The 17609-nt window shown below is 38.7% G+C and overlaps 1 protein-coding gene across 10 annotated transcripts in view; it reads left to right on the forward strand.

Annotated features, from left to right (window-relative positions):
* ST3GAL3 (ST3 beta-galactoside alpha-2,3-sialyltransferase 3) overlaps window positions 1-17609 on the forward strand; it is a 187325-nt gene that overhangs the window by 53050 nt on the left and 116666 nt on the right. For 8 of the 10 annotated variants that reach the window (XM_041483427.1, XM_041483429.1, XM_041483430.1 and 5 more), the window contains one exon: window positions 6260-6302. The exons of 1 other annotated variant lie outside the window; for it this stretch is intronic. In XM_041483427.1, the coding sequence (XP_041339361.1) occupies window positions 6260-6302 (43 nt within the window). Of the gene's footprint in view, window positions 1-6259; window positions 6303-6583; window positions 7176-17609 lie in introns of those variants that run through there. One more of the 10 variants, XM_041483437.1, reaches the window with a different exon arrangement.

The raw sequence follows: 17609 nt of genomic DNA on the forward strand, positions 1-17609 counted from the left end.
TGCGTGTATTAACTCTTCTGGATTCCCAAACTGTGCCCACATCTAAGCCCACATCTAAGACTATGCTTCCAAAGGCTGAGTTCATACTTAGAGTGGAGTAATTATCTGAGAATTTAAATCTGCGCTTATTTTGGAGTTTGCTGTTTGTGATTCCTTAAGTCAAAGTCCATAACCATTTTGGGAAAAGCTGTGAGAACCATGAAGGAAGCTTTCTCTGTTTCATTCAGCTGCTGAAGATGCTCAGATAACCATTTTGTGAAGAATGAGAATAACCCTCTGTCTGTCCTACCAAATACAACTCCAGAGTGAATTTGGTGACTACTTGTCTACGTTTTGGATGGAGAGTGGTATGGATGAAGGCCAGGAATAGAAATGCAACTGCACGAGGTATCAAATGGGTAGAGTAGTGATAGATTCCTAGCATAAGAGAAAAACATTGGTGACTTGCATAAGATTCCTTGCTGTTTATTTGATTTCTCAATGATACTCTGATAGTACAAATGTCTACAGTTGCAAACTCTGATATTTCCTGGTTTTTCAAGTCAGTGGTAATTAACTTTAGGTGTTCTTGGTTTGAGGAAAGCAACTTTAATTAAAGTTTGGAGCTAATGTGGTTTTAGCATATTGGGGTTCTTCACCCAAATTGCATTTCTGTCCTAGCTCTATGTGATAAAGATGTGAAAGGAGAGATGAACTTACTATGCTGTACATTTCTTCATTCCTGTTAAGGCAGAAAGAAAAAAGGTAAATACATGTATTTTCTCTGCTGGTTTTAGTGGCTTTTTTCTGCAGAAATGGTTTTTTCTTTTCATTTTTGATTTATGAAGTTCTACTTCATTCTTTATTTTTCTGAGTGTAGACTGTGGGAGCTGTTTGAATCTTTGCCAGTGACTGTCATGAAGCAGTTTCGTAGTCCTTATGTGACTTTGCCAGTGTGTTCACTATCATCATCTGTCTTCTTATTAATGCTCTATTCCTCCAGTTGAAAATACAGCTGTGAATGATTTGAGGTGCAAATGTTAAGAAGTGGCTTAATGAATGCCTCAAATTAAAAGTATTTCAATGTGATTTTTGTCTCTCATGTGACATCTCTGCATCAAATCAGCACATCTTGTAAGTCACTGAAAGCCAATATAGATTACTGTTTTGTTAATATTGTTCTTGACTTTTATTAGGAAATACGATAACATTTATAGAATAAAGAGTATATTGGGAGGCTCAGTAGGGCAGCATTAACTCCATTTGCCAAGTGGACTCATGGCAGTAAATGGAACAACTGTTCAGCAAAGGCTGTAATCTGGCTTGAAAAAGATGACTTCCTGGGAAAAGCAAAAGGGCACATGCAGATCATAGGAGGAAATTTTTCATCTTCCTGTTGGGGTTTTTCCTAAATTCAGCTTAAAGCAGTTAGTTGCTTTTCTACCATTGGAGGCTGCAATAGTTTTATTGGGATGTGTAGATGTAGATTGGTGAGGTAAGCTTCTGGTGCTGGGCTGCAGGGGCTGGGCACTTAGCTTTACAGGTGTCACTTCTGCTCCTGCTGTGATTGTTACAGAGCAGGGAAGGGCACCAGGGGCTGGGCTTTGTCTTACCAGTTTTCTTGGTGTTTTCCTTGATGTCACTTGGCAACCTGGAGAAAAAGGCTGGCAAATGTGTATGCAAAAGCGTGAGTGGGAGTGAAGAGGAAGCTGAAACATAGATCTGCATGCAGTCCATGCAGGGCTGTGCTGAGAAGCTCGGGTGGCCTCAGCTTTACCACTCCTGAACTTGCCTTTGCAGTCTTTTTTATTCCCAGGTTATTTAAATAGAAGGTAATGTTTTCATCTGTAAATTCCATCACTGAAGAGGTTAAAGTGAAAATCCTAAGGAAAGGATACAATGTTAAGTCTTTGTTTATCCAGGACTTTGATTGTTGCTCAGTAGTCCTGACTGCTATTTTTTTAACCTTGGAATAAAAGTTTTCTTTTGTCCTTTTCAGCTGATCCATTTAACATGACTTTTTTTCATTAATTCTTTCTTGTCTCTTGAGTTCTAGAAGAATTATTTTACATCGGCTGAACTTTTATAACTGTCCATATGTGTTTTCTTAGTCCAAGGTGAATGTGATGTGTTTGGCCTTTTTCATTGCAGAATAAGTTATTTTACTTGTGGCCTTTGCTGCAGATGTAGAACTTGCATGTGAATAGTGACCAGGGCTTGGCTCATATGGATCCTCAGTTCTGCAGAGACCAACCTGCACTGGACAGGATGAAATGTATCAGGGTGGTCTGAGCATCCTTGACAGGACTTTTGTCTCTTGAGAATCATACTGATTTCTTTGACAAACACAAACAGTTTGAATAAAACAGAGAAATTGAATCTTCTGCCTTCCTTCCTGTACTTGCAATTGCCAATTAAACACAGAGCTAGAACTGCATGTAATCTGTCTTTTAAAAAAAAAAGTTTAATTTTCTGTTTCTGTAGGCAAAGTTATTTGTACTGTGCTTCTGAGTAGCTGGCTGCTAAAAGGTTTAGCACTCAAGGGTTAGTATCAGTGAAATTGGTTACAGGTAGCTTGAAACAATAAAACCACTATGCCAAGTTAATTCCTGGATTATTGATTTCAGATTAGTAGCATACAGAGAAAATTTTGCCCATTTTGCTTTTATATAGCTGTATTGGCTGCAGATGCAAAAGGCAACTTGAATAGTTGCTAGATACTGTACACTGGACTTTATGGCTTCCTGGGTGGTCTGCATGGAGTTTTCAGACATGAGACAATGCATCTCTCACTTGCAGCCTGGTAGCTGGATTTCTGTTGGATTCTTTGGAGGAATTTCCATGTTAATGCCAACGTTGGATTTGGCACAGGATTTGCATAATTTATAGAAATTGCTATGCTTGGCTCTATTTCTGTTCTTGTAATCCCAATTACATGCTTTATTATGAAATAGTTGTCAGTTCTTAGGTTCTTATTCAGTTCTGATCTTCCTGGAAATGTAGAAATGCATTTTGGTTTTGACCTAAGATGACCTCTTGTTTTTATGATGCAAGATGGTGCATGATGAAACTTCATTTCCCATGTTTGTTCATTTCTCTGCACTGCTGTACCACACTGTCAGCTGAGATCTGTAGGTCCTTAGCACAGGTGATTGTGATCTTGAGAATGACTTGTGCTCTTCTAATAATGTTACTTTTATCTTTCATGGGCCTTTCAGTCTTCTGTGGGCTGATAATAAAGTCTTGTTCAGATTACTCCATGATGTTCTCTCGAGGGATGCAAACTAAGTTCTTTATTACCTTTACTCATCTTTTGCTTTAAAAGCAGATCCTGTGCCTCAGAGCCATAGAGGTGTCTGCTCTGGAATTGGGTGGGTCAGACATAACCTGGGCTGGATCAGACCTACCAACATGCTTGAATGTGAAGGGGGTTCTCCAGACTGTACCTGTGAGTGGCTCTGCATTGTCCTTCAGTGCAGAGATCCCCTAATGATTGGGGTGCTGGGGTAGGATCATCATGATGATGTTGGTGGAGGCCAACATCAAACCACACTTAACATGGCCAGCTGGTCCAAGCTGATTTTTGGTGGAGAAGTCTTTTTACTTTGTTCTCTCTGAGTTTTTTTTCTATTTTCTCTAATATTCCCGCACTTCTTTATCATGTATCTTTATACATGAAAAAGAGGAAAAATATTTCTGTATATCAAGTGGTTAACTTGGTGAGTAAGGCTTTAAACTAAGGTTATGGGAGGAGGAAGCAACCTGTAAGGGCACAGAGAGGTGGCATGAGTGCAAAGGCAGGCTTTGCCACCTCTGTTTTCAATGGAGGAAAAGATAGGAATTGGATTGCCCCTTTCTTGAGCTGTGAGCTGTGTGATCAGTTCCTCTCCTGTAATCGTCACACCCTGAGCAAACTATATTTTAGATTCAGTTGTACTTTGATTGTGTAGATCTGTGTTTCATCTTGTTTTAATTTAGATACATAACTCCAGACAAGGATTGCCTTTTCCTGCGGCTAGGCTCTGTGAGGCTTTCTTCAGATATTTGGGACTTTATCTGTCTTTTGTGAATCCAGGCCACTGCCAGCCAGCATGTGGGCAGACTTTTGGCCCCTATTTTTGTAGTGATACAGCTAAATGACACTGGAAGTCTGTAGCAATACTCCAATTTTTTGCTAAAAAGGAAGATAACTTTGAATCTGCAATTTTGGAGGGTCCTAGTATCTTTGCTGGGGAAACAGCATGTGATAGAGATTGATTTCTAAGCGAATAGTAATGCTAACTTCCAAAAGTGCCCATGAGGGTGAGATGGCCCATGGTGAGGGCAGCATTTCTCTGCCTGCAGTAGCTTGCGCATCTCACCCGCCAACAAGAGGAAGGGGCATGGATGCTTCTGGTTTGATGTTACAGCCTGAAACTGTACTTACACCCTACTGAAAATCAAGAACATACCCCTGCATCTGGCTTGAAATCAGAAATGTTGTTTTGTTTTGTTTTGTAATACTTGTTTTTGGAAGTGTCTGTTGCAAGGTGATGCAAAGTAATTTCAGCGAACATGAAAACTTAAAGCTTAGGGAAGGTGAAACAGTTGTGACAAACAGAAGATAAATCTTGTGAAACATTGCAGTGGAGGTCTCTCCTTAGTGTTTAACTCATGTCTGTGTTCTGGTGCTTTGGTTGCAAAGCTGATGAAGTGTTGAGTTAATAGAAAATCCAGGATGTTGTTGTAGTTATGAGGTGATGTATCTCTTATTGCATTTCCTCTTTTTGTATTTCCTGTTAGGAAGAAGGGAATGTTGGTTTGAATAAGACTAATGACAGATGGGTCAGTGGCTATAGATAGTTTTTAAAAAAGAGTTATTAAAAAAATTCTTTGTGGTTGTTTGCTTAGTACACATGTTAGTTTTGGGAGTCAGAAGGGTTACTAAAATTGAAGGCATGTTTCTTTTTATGGAGTGGATACCTTCCTATGCACAATCCTACTGGTGGAGGAGGTGAGGTTATACAGGACATCATTTCTTGTGGGAGGAATAAACTGGGAAGAAATTATGAGGAAAGCAGCACATGGGGGAAACAGAACTGTCAGTGTTTGAAGAGTGGAGGAGAGATGCACAGGTGCAGTGGGGATGGTGGGTGGCACTCGGGTGCTGGCAGGGAACAGACAGTATGTGCCAATATCAAGCATGCACGTGTTCTGCAGCTTCTGTTACCTAAGTGATGTCAAATAGAATACTTCCCTTGGCTCAGGAATTAAATCTTAATGGGATTGAAACCAATGGCACAGTTTATGTTGACCTATCTGGTGCAATCATTGTGTTTGAGGTATGTGTTTAGGCTTTGCTGTTCTGCTGGTAAATGAGAGTGTGAAAAGCTTGTGATCTTCAGAGGTAAACTACTGCACCAGAAATTCCAGGGGTGTCTCATGTGAAAAGTAATCTTATTTCCAACGAGGTCTTTCTAAAAGCTTATGAGAATTTTTTTTTTATTTCTTTTCATCTCTGATTGGGTTATCTTTTACTTCTCTGTATTTTTTTTACTGTATAGCTGTGAGACCCAGGGGTCCTCAGTGTGAGGAGGTCCTGAGCTTAACCCAGTGCAAGAACACTTTTCCGTGTGTATCTCATGTGAATTCTAATAGTTTTATTTTTTTTGTATCCATTGTTTGATTTACAAGATCATAATATATTCAGGGATGCTGAATGGAAAGCTTATTTTGTACATGAGTTGCAGATGTTCTGAGTGATTTTGTTTCTGTAACTGTCCCCTGTTTGTGGCATAAACTGACTTTGCAGTTTCCTACTGAGCAACACCTGAATTTGAAGCATTTTTGCCACAGTGAGTGGCAAGAAAACTTTCTCTTGAAGAAGAGCTGCTTGATTATGAAGTTGTGGGTTGGAATAGACAAGGAATGAAGAAAAATTTCAAAGCTCTGGGCATCAGAACTTAGGAGGAATGTTTTTCATACAGTTTAGTGTCAAAATTATTTGTACAGCAAGCAGGAAAGCTTTGTTTATCACTGCATAAGTGGTTTCAGTAATACTTTTTATCACTCTGGATAGCTCGCTTAATTCTAGTAATTTCTGAATTAATGGTTACCCATGTGTTCTCTTGCTGTGGTATTTCCTGGAGACTAAGAAATGTTAATTTGGGAATACCTTGAAGTAACAATAATCTGTATTAACAGCTGCTATAAGGACTTGCTGCTGTTCAGTTTTGGTGCCTTTTGCAGAGGAGACTCTGGCAGCTTTTATGATATTGTGTCCTTTGCTTTTGTTTTCCAGAATATGACAAACTTGGATTTCTCCTGAACCTGGACTCAAAATTGTAAGTAGAACGGTGAGATTCTTCATTTCTGTAGTTACAGCTTTCTGTTGTAAGCAATTTTAATGTCACCTGGGCAGCTGGCTCACTAAACTCTGCACTTCTTCCAGGGACACCCAAGTCCTGCAACAACCTGCAACAACAATTACAACTCCTTTCCTTGCACCAGGCTTTGCAGGCCAGCTTGGATTGTGGTTCACTGTCATTAATTCCTTAATAACTGCTCAGGAGTCTATAAATACCCACTTGAAGCCATGACTGTCAGTCTGCTCTAGATATCCTTCTCTTAACCTTCCAAATGAAAAATGAATTACAGACGTGAAAGCAGAAGAAATGTGAAGCTACAATTTGCTGGGATGCTTAGGAGTTTATATTTCCTTCCTACTTGCTCCTTTAAAAATGAACACTACTATTTTTCTCGGTAAAACAGAGCGGAAAGAACCTCAGCACAAGGCACAGACGTCTTGCTGTGTCAGAAGGAGGATTCAGTGCTGAAGGATGAAGATGCTTCTCATGCTTTTTGCCTTAAATCAGTTCGAGTTGAGCCTGGGCTGCCCAACGCTAGGGGTCAGTAGCGACCCTGTTTCTGGGGTCAGCAACCTGACTGAATTTTTTGGTGTTGGGAGCAAAAACACTACTAAAAGACTTCTTAAAAGGGACCAGAACCGATCTCGTGGCTTTGAATGACTTGAGAATACGTCCCCTGAACAACGTGTCATGTCAATATAAACCCCAATCTTAATGTTTTGAAAATATCATGCCTATAGGGTGAAACAATTCAGTTTAGTGATGAGCAGCCTGTGTCTTCCATAATGGAATAAAAGCATCCTAAGTGTCTTGGGAACTGCTGCTTGCAGGAGATGAAAAAGTTTCTAGGTAGGAGCTTCTTTTGCAAAAGCAGCTGGGTACATAAACTCAGCTGTAGTAACATATGGCAAAAAGATTGCAGAATGCGTATGAGAAAGAAGGAGTATTGGTTATTTGTTTATTAATTTTCCTCCAAAGGCTCTGTATATCATTCAGTGGTCAGGAAAGATAGCGTTGACTGCATGAATAGCTCAAGGTTTCTTTCTGGTCTCATTCAATGTACTGTTCCATGCAGTTTTTGTTGCATGCTGTCTGGAACCCCTGCTGGTGGCACAGTTACCCATTTTCTTTGTTAAATTTTCTGTGTTGGGGCATCCTAGTGATTCAGGGACAATAGTGTGTGTACCCATACAACACTGTGGAATGACATTCACATGATATATTACCTTCAATTTATATGTGTAGAAGTCAGAGCAAAAAGATGAATCCAAAATTGTGAAGTGGGTAAAGTAACCTTTGAGTGAATGTCTGGGTGTTGGAGACGGAAGATTTTTTTAAGTTTTTAGCTAGACTGATTGTTTTTTTCCAGGTTATTTTTGTGTATTTTGTAATGTCCAATTTATTGAACACACCCGCTGACTGTCCACACACAGCTGTCATCCCAGTCTGTGCTGCATCCAAACCACTGCTTCAGTCTTCCTCTTCCTTCTCCTTCTGCTTGCACTGTCCTTTTCATTTTGCTTTTGGCAAATCTTCTTGAGTCCTCCTTCCCCTCAGGCCTCTGTTCCATTCTTTTCCCCCTTCTTTGCTGACTTACCTGTTTGATTACAGCTCTCCAAGGCACGGTCTGCTTTTTCTTAGTCTTCAGCATGAGGCCAAGTGAAGTTTTTACCTGCTAGAGGGCTTCCAGAGCAGTGATTTATTTTCTTAAAAACTACCCATTATAAAAACTCTCCATCAGTTTGATTAAAAAAGGGTTTTGTTGACTACTCAAAAATATATGCTTGTATAGTACTCTAAATATGCATACTTATTTTTCAAAGTCCTAAAGTTAGCTTCTAGAAAGACTTGTAACAAAATCAGCATTATTAAAATAAATACTACAAGTTAACTTAAGGAAAAAAAAGCAAGTACTATGTGTAGGTGAAATAACTTTTTTTTAAAACTGCAGCATTGTTAGGTGTGGTGGGTTTGGGATTTTTTTGTTTGTTTGTTTGTTTTGTTGGGGTTTTTTTGTTTTTTTGGTTTTTTTTTTTTTGTTTTGTTTTGTTTTGTTTTGTTGTTGTTGTGGTTTATTTTTTTCTTCTGTAGAATTAAAGCTGATCCTGCTTTGAGAATAGAGCTGATGACCTGCAGACTTCACTTCTGGCCTGAATTATTCTGGATTTTTTGTTTTTTCTTTTTAATAGCATGGAAGACTGAAAATGGCTGAAAATGTCATAAAACATAGGAAATAAATTTTGAAAGAAAAATGGCTCATACTTTGCTACCATTCTACAAGTTCACCTTTTGTGGTCAGAAATTTTGTGATACCAGATTTCTAAGTACAGACTGGATTCAGTGGGACTTAGCGGTTAAAAATACTTGCTGTGACTGAGTCAAGATGGTACCATCACAGAAGCACTTTCTGGTTAAAAAAATGCTTTGAGTTGAAAGGGGTAATATGTTCTGCACTGATGACTTTATTGGCAGAAATAATTGAATTTTGTCTGTTGTTGTGATAAAATCATTCTGGTGGAATCTTGCCATAAATCATAACTTCATAGGGTTCACTTAATTGACAGCATGTGAGAATCTTGTGTGACTTGAAGCACTTAGGGCAACAATTAGTTTTCTTTGGATTTTTTTTCTTAATCTTTAATTTGCTCAAAACCTGCTGCTGGCTGTGTCAGTTGATGTCATTGAAACTAATGGCCCATAAGACTAACATATTCTGCAAAGGTAGATCTGCATTACACCTTAAGTGCTCTGACTTGCATTTTGAATGTCATAGAAAGGAAAACATTTGACATAAATAAGTAGTAATGTGTCCATTTGCCTTTGCATCTTTAGTTTTTTTGTGCATTTCTACTTAAATGTCCTCTACCCTGCAGTTGTCCAGGGCTGTTATTCAGATATAGTACAGTCTGCTGTGGTTACAGGAATGTAACGGTTTTGTTCTCTCTGAATTCATGGAAATGCTAATGAAAGCAGATTTGTTCACTTTGGAAGGAATTCTGTCAGAAGCACTTGAGTAGTGTTTTCTGTGGGAGCTGTGTGTGTGATAAATGCCTTGCTGTAGTTGGGGAGGCTGGCATGGACAGGAATCTCACCTGTGAGGGGATGGCCACTTTAAAAGGTGCTGTATGGAAATGACAGCCTCTGACCAGTCTTGTTGGAAAGAAGAATATTAAGATGGAAGATGCTTCCTTTCTGATGCCTGAGCCTAGGAAAGCTCTTCTTTAGAAAGTCTAACAGCTTTTAAAGGGCAGGATGGTATCCAGGTGAGGATTGTTAATGACACACAGGGTGAGTGGAAAACTGAGGACCTCCACAGACAGTGCAGTTTATGAATGGGTTGTTCCCTTAGTCAAAACAAGACATAAGTCTCCTTAGGACCAGGTTAGTGAAAAAGATCTGTTATAAGAGGAAGTTATCTTTTAGTCATGTTTGTAATAACCATAACATCATTACCAGAATTGGAATATCAAAACAAAATATGCACTAAGTATAGAAACAGGCCAGTTGCATCTGTTTCTCCCTGCTAAAGAGTTTTCCCAAGCAGCAGGAACCTTTTTAAAATCTGTAAGGATAACATTTGCTGGTTGTGTAGAGAAAAACACAAAAAAACTTTGATACAACTCACAGATTTTCATTTTCGGGGGAGGGGGGGGGCAATAGTTCCTGAACAACTTAAGGCTATCAATCACTTTAGTGACTCAGCCAGTGGATTACTGGGTGCCACCAAACGCCAAGATTTGCAGTCACTTCTAACATCTGTGCTTGGCAATGAGTTGCATGCTTTTGTTATTATTAAATATTTATATTGTAGTAGTTCTTTGAGACTGGCCAGGTCTTAGAAACAAGAGTCTCATTCACTACAAATTCTGAATCATTCCCCAAGCAGAATCCATGTTTGTATTGAATTAAATGAGATTTCCAAAGGAGGATCATGAACGTGGAGTTAATTACAGACTGTATTTAATGCTTATTAAGTGGGCCAAGCTGAAGGTTGTATTGTCATTCTTCTGTCACTTAGTACTCTCTGAATGCTTGGTTTAGTCACCTTAATGACTGCTTTGAGTCTGCCTTGGCAGATTGCAAGTATAGATTCACTTGTGTTGAGTGTATGAAAAGCTCCTTTTTTGTAACCCATGTGATTTGGGGGCTTCTCCCTTGCATTGTGCTTCTGTGCCACCTTTCCTTCCTGCTCTGTTGGTATGTCATTCCTCAGTGGGATGGAAGCTTAGTGACCACTTCTGCCTCTCTTTCAAACTCATCCTTCAGAAACTACTTGCATAGAGACTTCAGCAGGTACACTGGGGGTTTGATGTTTCTAAACAGAGAAAGGTTACCCTTAGGAACTTGGTAGATCTTTTCACCTTCTGCCATAGTCAGTTCAAAACCTTGGATGTCAAAATCTCAGCTGATGAATGATGGAAAAATCTTTCCAGGGTTTGACTTTGACTGGGAAAGAAGCAGTCCTTCATGAAGTTTAACAAATGTTAGGAGATACACGTGTGTTTCATGGAATCATTTTGCACTTAAAACAGAGGGTCTTATCATTTTCTTTCAAGGTAAGAATAGGAAAAAAAAAAAGTTGTTGCCCCTCTCAATTGGAAAAATGGTTGTAAGATCACTATGGTTAATCACAATAACATAATATTAACAAATATGAGTACACTCTATTAACCACATGAGATACCTTTTGTATTGGTACATGTTTTATATTGTGTACTTTGGGACTCTTTAAGCAGAACTTAACTAAAAGAAGGAATATTTTTTCCAATAGGCTTTGTCTTTTGCTAGACATTTTGTAATGTTGTGTATTTATATATTTCTTCTTTATTATAAAATAGATTGGGAAGGTGCAGCAAAGATTTTTTTGAATATTCATTATGATTTCAACTTTGTGTTAAAAAGAAGAAAAGACAAAGAAATTGCGTCTTGCCAGGGGTGGGGGGAAGGCAGAAATAACAACCTTCACCCTGCAAACTCAAATGAAACTTGATCTAGACTTTGAAAAGACCAAAAAAAATGGAGGGAGTTTGGGCTAGGGAAACACGCAGATTGGGTTACTTATGTTTGTTGAAATTTCTTTACTTCAGAGCTTTAATAATGAAGAACTGAAACAGAGCCCCTTCCCCTCATTTTCTTTCTAGGCTGGGAGGCTGCTTTGAAACTGTTTGTATCTTTGTGTGGTACTTTGCCATTAAACACTGTAAAAATAAGCAGTAAACGTGTTGGAATGCTGGACTTTCCCCATGCCTGGTGCTGTGGGATTTCTTTCTACCCTGGTTCATTTTTTTTTTCAATTTGTCTTTTTGTATTCCTGCAATCCTGAGTGAGGGACAAAAGAAAAGAATGAGAAGTCCCAATGATATCCTCTCCTGTCCAAGACTAAGAGTGTCTCTCACGGGCTAAATGAAAGGATTCTGACCATCACATGAAGAGTCTCCTGATGCTTTTTCTGAAAGATTTTTTAAAGGCTTAGCATGCTTTGTGACACTGGTATTTTTCTGGCAACTAATTATTTCTCTTTCATTTCAATTTTTATTTCATCTCCTTCTACCTAATTTCTTCCATTCTGTACTAATTGTTTGAGCAGTTGAAATAGTTAAGAAAATTAACACAAGCTATTTATAGCAATTCAGTTACCTGGCTGTTTGTTGTTCATCCATTGAACCTCTCCCAGATTTGGGTGGGATGTAACTGCCATCCCTGGTTTTGTTTTGCTCTTCCTAAATAATTTCAGTTTGTTTCAGTCTTGATCCTTTGGATTCTGATAAGGATTTCTTATGTGAGTCTTTATTATGTAACTACTCGATTCCTGTGTTAGACACAGTTTCAGTTGATGAAGAAGATAAAAATTGTAGAATTCAGAATTGCTGGCAGCTTAGATAGAATTGATTCATTGCTTGATTTGTTAAGTGCAAACAAAGTCAAGAACTTATGTTTGGTGCCTTTAAAAGGGCCAGTTTCCTGAAGCTGGAAGTAATTATGAATCAAACCATGTGGGAAAAGCATGTAAAGTAAGAAATATGAATGGCTGGGCATTGTTTAGAGCAGTTTTATACTGTTTGCCCTAAAAGTTCAGTTTCATAAGAAAGAAATGCTCATGGAAAAATAGTTTTCTTGAGAGTATAAGGGGAGACGGTGATAATGTATTTAGAGAAAAGGTAGAAGTGTGCAGCAAATGCAGAGTTTTGTTCTGCTTGGATGAGGGGAAAAAATGCTCTCCTTAATATCAGCAACAAAATTTCAAGCAGTAGATACCTAAGTTTATGTGCTTTAGAAATGGTATGTCTGGGTAAGATTCTTGAAAGAATTTCTGAAGAAGTAGCAGAGGACTTTTTGGACTACTAGAGATTATTAATAAATCTTTGAACACGAGGGGTTCTCCATATCCTTGGCAGAAAGTTGAAGTACAATATTTTAAAAGCAAAAGGGAATGGCTCATAAGCTTTTCAACCCATTTTTGATTTTGAGAACAATAGCACATATGCCAACATGAGTTGCCACAGAGAAAATAGAAGTAATACCTATAGTTCCAGTTATTGTGCTCACTAAAAAATGAACACTTTTTAAAGATGGGCTTGTTCTTCATGTGCGAGATTGATTTCTTTCTTGATATGTTTGTCTTAGGACTAAGTTTGTACATTTTGTGTTCTTCTAACCAGACACATGAGTTGTGTAAAACTGGGAAATCTCAGTTCTTTTTTCCCCCCCTTTGTATATGTAAGGTGGAATGCTTACTTTGCTTGTAGCTCTTCACCACAAGTAGCATTAACCTAATTAAATGTTTGTTTATTTGTTTTCCTGGAGTGAATATGGTTACAGCTAGTTACAAGTTCCTACTATTGTTATTCTACTACTGTTGTTCGTGCAAAAAGTTTTACAGTTGTTGCATTCACAGAAGGCTAAATTTGCTTTAGTAGCAAAACTCTGTTCAGGGAATATCTAATAGCTCATAAATGGCATGGAGGTCATCCTGTTCCTTTGTTTTCTTGAGAGAATAGTGCATAGAAGCTACACTTCGTATTCTTCCTTCAGAAATCTGTTCTAAAACTCAGAGACGAAATATCTTCCTAGAAAGACCTTCTTCTTCCTGAATAGCTTAAAAAAAATTGAATTAATTGGGCTATCTAAGCATTGGTTATTCCCAAAACTTCAATTAAAGAGATTTTGGTTTTGATAGAAATTTATGTTAAAACACTGGCATTCATCATTTTATTCTTGATTTTGGTCATAAAGAGCAAAGCACCAGCACACAGTGTGGAAGCAGGTGATTTGTTGCTGCCTGTATTAAATCAAAGCAGTTGTGAGCTTGTCCTTAAACTGATGCAAGAGCTTCCTCTCTTGAAAATACTGAAGGTGTGTGTGTGGTCACCAAGCATCAACCCTTCTGTGCCTGCCTGCAAGGTCAGCAGAGTTCCACCTGCAGAGGGAAACCTGCTTCCCTTTTGTGTTCTCTTGGAAATCTTGTAGGGAGCCCTCATCAGATGATTGAATGGGAATCAAGTGTATTGCAGCAGGTGAACATTATACTGTTTATCAAGCCTTCCTCTGAACCTTGTCACTTACCCTGAAGAACACACTTGCCATGGTATCCAGACACAGCTCAGTTGTCAGCCCTTAATTTATAAGCTGGCTCTGAGGAGATTTTGTAAATGGAGTGTATGGGAAGAGACATATTTAGTATACTCAGTCTGCCTCTAATTTTGTCTTCTGCATTGCTGTCATGTGACCAGAGACATCAAAGCTTTGCTATCTGCCTCATTCTGCTAAGATTGCCATACATAAATTTTAAGAGTGTGTAGTAGGTCATCAAGGCAGGAAAGAGTTTAGTGGAACAAACACATACAGACTTCTTGTGTGCTGAGGAGGAACAGTAAAACCAAGATCTACTTTTAGCAGCTGTGATTAGCATCTGTTAGGTAAGAAATACTATATATTAATAATAACAATAAATATAATATAATAAGAGATGCTGTGAGAATGGAAGAAGCCTTATTGTTGTGCTTGAGAAGTGTCTAGCAGAAGAGAGAAATGAAGGAGACTGAAATAAATCCAAGAGATATTTTATTTCACTTGTTCTGTTACCAGTCTTAAGACAGGAAGCCTGGTAATAAGTTGTGATGAGTAAATACCTCTTTATTTTAGTTGTTCTAGGACTGAAGGACAAAGTAAGTTTTGATTACGTTGATAAATTTAGGATGTCCTTTTTTCTTCAAGAAGCATGATGTTGCTGCTGGCATCCTTGAGAAATCTGCACTGGAGATTCCAGTCAGTAGCACCCCAGAGCTGACTAGGACTGGTGGAAGAGGTGACGGTGTGTGATGCCCATTGCAATAAACAAAACATGATGAAGGCTACTTTGCAGCAGGAAGGTTAATGGCAGCTGTGTCTGATGTAACATGTTTGCAAAGGAGTCATATAGCAGTTGTTGCTGTAAGATGTTTTTGAGGTTATGGGTGTTTGAATTAAATTATGAGGCTGAGGTGAGGTTTTCTCTATTTGCTTTTGAGAAAACCAGGCAATTAAGTTAATTTTAATGAAATACTTTTTACTCTAACATTACAGAGAAGCTCATGGGGTTCTTTCCCAGTTCACAGCAGAAATGAAAACAGGCAGAAATGCTACTTCTAACACTAGCTTGCGGCCCCACTCCTGGTCTAAGAAATGAGAATCAGGACCACAAAGGGAGAGACAGAAAACCGAGAACATGTATGTACTGTTCCTGCCTTGTCTGCTGTGCAATCTGTTCCAACTCATCAAAGAATAAACTGAAAAGCCAACAAACAATATTTTAAATTTCCATATTGAATGTGTTTGGATAAATCTGGTTGATTTCAGACTTCTAAATTCCTACTTAGAAATATCTTCTCCCTGGCTCCTTAAAAGAGTTAATCTTGAAGACCTCAAAACTGAGTGGTGTCCTGTACAGCTGCAAAATGTCAGGTGCTTTCCTCCTGTCCCCTTTCATCTTCTTTTAGTGACCCTTTTTTATACCATTGAAGGCAGAAATTCCCAGAGGTGGCTGTGTCACTGGACTGTTTGAGTCAGGGACTCTTGATCTGTAAGGAGTCAAAGCTGTATTTTAACATCTTGGAACTTGGCTCAGATGGTTTTGTCAAGTGTTGCTATTTTGGTGAATTAACAAGGAGAGGATAGGATTTGTCCTGTTAAAAAGGGAAACCTGTGGCTCAGCCTTGGAGCTCTCCTTTTAGCCTGTTCACCAAACAGTTTGGAAAAAACATTTATCTCTCTCCCTATCTCAGAGCCATGAATAACCACTGGATGCAGGGCTGGTGTTCAGTGGAGTTATGATGATACAAAGTGAAGGACAGTCTGATTAATTGGACTATTCAGAATTCTTTGAGACAAACTTTATTGAGTTCTCTGAGTCATGGTGCTTACCTGTGGCAGTGTGGGCAGTTGGTTGAGAAGGCTTTTCAGACAAACAGCCGCTCTTTGAAGCCAAGGAAGAAAAAAAAAAAGGCATTTATCTTAGCAGAAAAACGTTCACTAGAACAATGTATGGAGTAAACAGGAGGGTTTTTTTGATCTTCGTGATACTGCAGCTGTTCTTACTGTTAAAGGTTGCAGCTATTCTCTATTTTTCCTAAAGCAGTTTGGATTTTGTTTAGTTTTGTGAGGGCACTTTTATTCACAGTAACTGCAAAGGTTCTTCCAGGACAGGGTTGTGCTCTGTATTTACAGCAAAGTTTCTGGAGGAAACATTTTTCCTTCTGTAGCATTCTTCTTCTTAAGATTTCGGTGTGGTACTTACTAGATTAATTGATGTCTGCTTGAATTCATGACATCTGTCTCTAATATAGGTCAGTGGAGACAGCCTTTTTTGGACTACTGCTTCAGACAGAGGAGTGGGGAATATTCAAAACCTCATGACTATATACAGCATTTTGTAAAACTACTGTTAAACCACATTCCCCAATTGTGAGGTCACCTCTACATACCATCTAGAGCACTTTATTCACTGACCAGTGTTTTTTTTTCTCTGAATTTCAGTCCAGTCTGGAGAGGGGGGAAAGCACCCTTGCCATATCAAGTTGGCTTTTTCTTTTGTTTAGAGGAGTTGTTATTTTTTCCCAGGCTGTCCAGACCTTCCAAAGAAGAGTTTAAAGGGCAGCTTTTATCACCCTTAGCCCTGGAAAGTTACTGAAGTAACTGAAAAGGGAGGATGTTGTGAAGTGTTCATGTTAGATTTCCATCTCTGTCAGTTGCTCAGAGAGATCTTTCCAAGTGGAGTTCATTTCCCTAAGGTTTGGTGTCTTCCAGCTGTCTGTGCAATAGATCTGCTACTGCAACAGAAAGGGTTGAACTTCTCTTGTGGGAAAATAAAAATGGCCAGACCAAAGACTCAACTGCTCCAATATCTTGTATCAAAATGCTCCCCTAGTTGAGGGAAGGAGAAAAATACACAATTGTGACACTGTCCTTGCTCCAGGATCTGCTCTCCAGCTTCTGAGGGGAGGAAGCTTTAGGGTTCCCAAGTCAGGGATGCTGTTAAACCTCTTAATAGCTTTTGATCCCATTTATATATCTGGTGTCTGTAACATACTGATGTGGAGAAATCTGCTTATTAACTGTGTGTTTTACAAGTGCTTCCTTTTGTCTGTTTTACGATCTTCAGGGTAATTTTGCTTGATATGTCAATAATATGGGAAATAGTAAATAATAAATCACGGTTGACGTATTCCATATTGTTCTGCTGTGCTCTACACCTAGCAAAATGTTGAGTTCGTAAGCTGGTGCATTCTACAATGAAATGAGCTACATTTTTCTGAAGGGAGATTTGATGCTTAAAACCATAGTGCGACTGATGTTCACATCTGGCATTTAGGACTGCTAAGCACTGGATTTTGACACTCAAATCTACTAAAGTGTTATATCTACAGACATACAACTGTAATTTTGGCTATACTGCTCCTGGAATTCTTGGTTGACCTTTTTTTCCCCCCACAGCTATCGGCTTTGGGAAATATCTTTGTTTTTAGATGTACTGATTCCTATTAGTTTGAGCAGAGGATTCCTGGATTCTAATTGGATTGAATTATTTATTCTCATCTCTTTAGCACTTGTTTGTCTCTTCTACAGCTACACTGCTGAGTTCATTGTACTACAAGTAGAAAAATCCTGCTCTCTGTCCAAAGAAAGCATTGCCTATTTGCAGATGTAACAGATGAGGGTTGGTAGGGAAGAATTATAGGTTACAGCAACAAAATTATGATGCTGCAATTTATCTTCCTTCATTCCTTTGTTTGGCAAAAATGGATGTGA

The sequence above is a fragment of the Pyrgilauda ruficollis genome, unplaced genomic scaffold (assembly GCF_017590135.1).
Source record: "Pyrgilauda ruficollis isolate IOZ18807 unplaced genomic scaffold, ASM1759013v1 scaffold6, whole genome shotgun sequence".
In the NCBI taxonomy this organism is placed as follows: domain Eukaryota; kingdom Metazoa; phylum Chordata; class Aves; order Passeriformes; family Passeridae; genus Pyrgilauda; species Pyrgilauda ruficollis.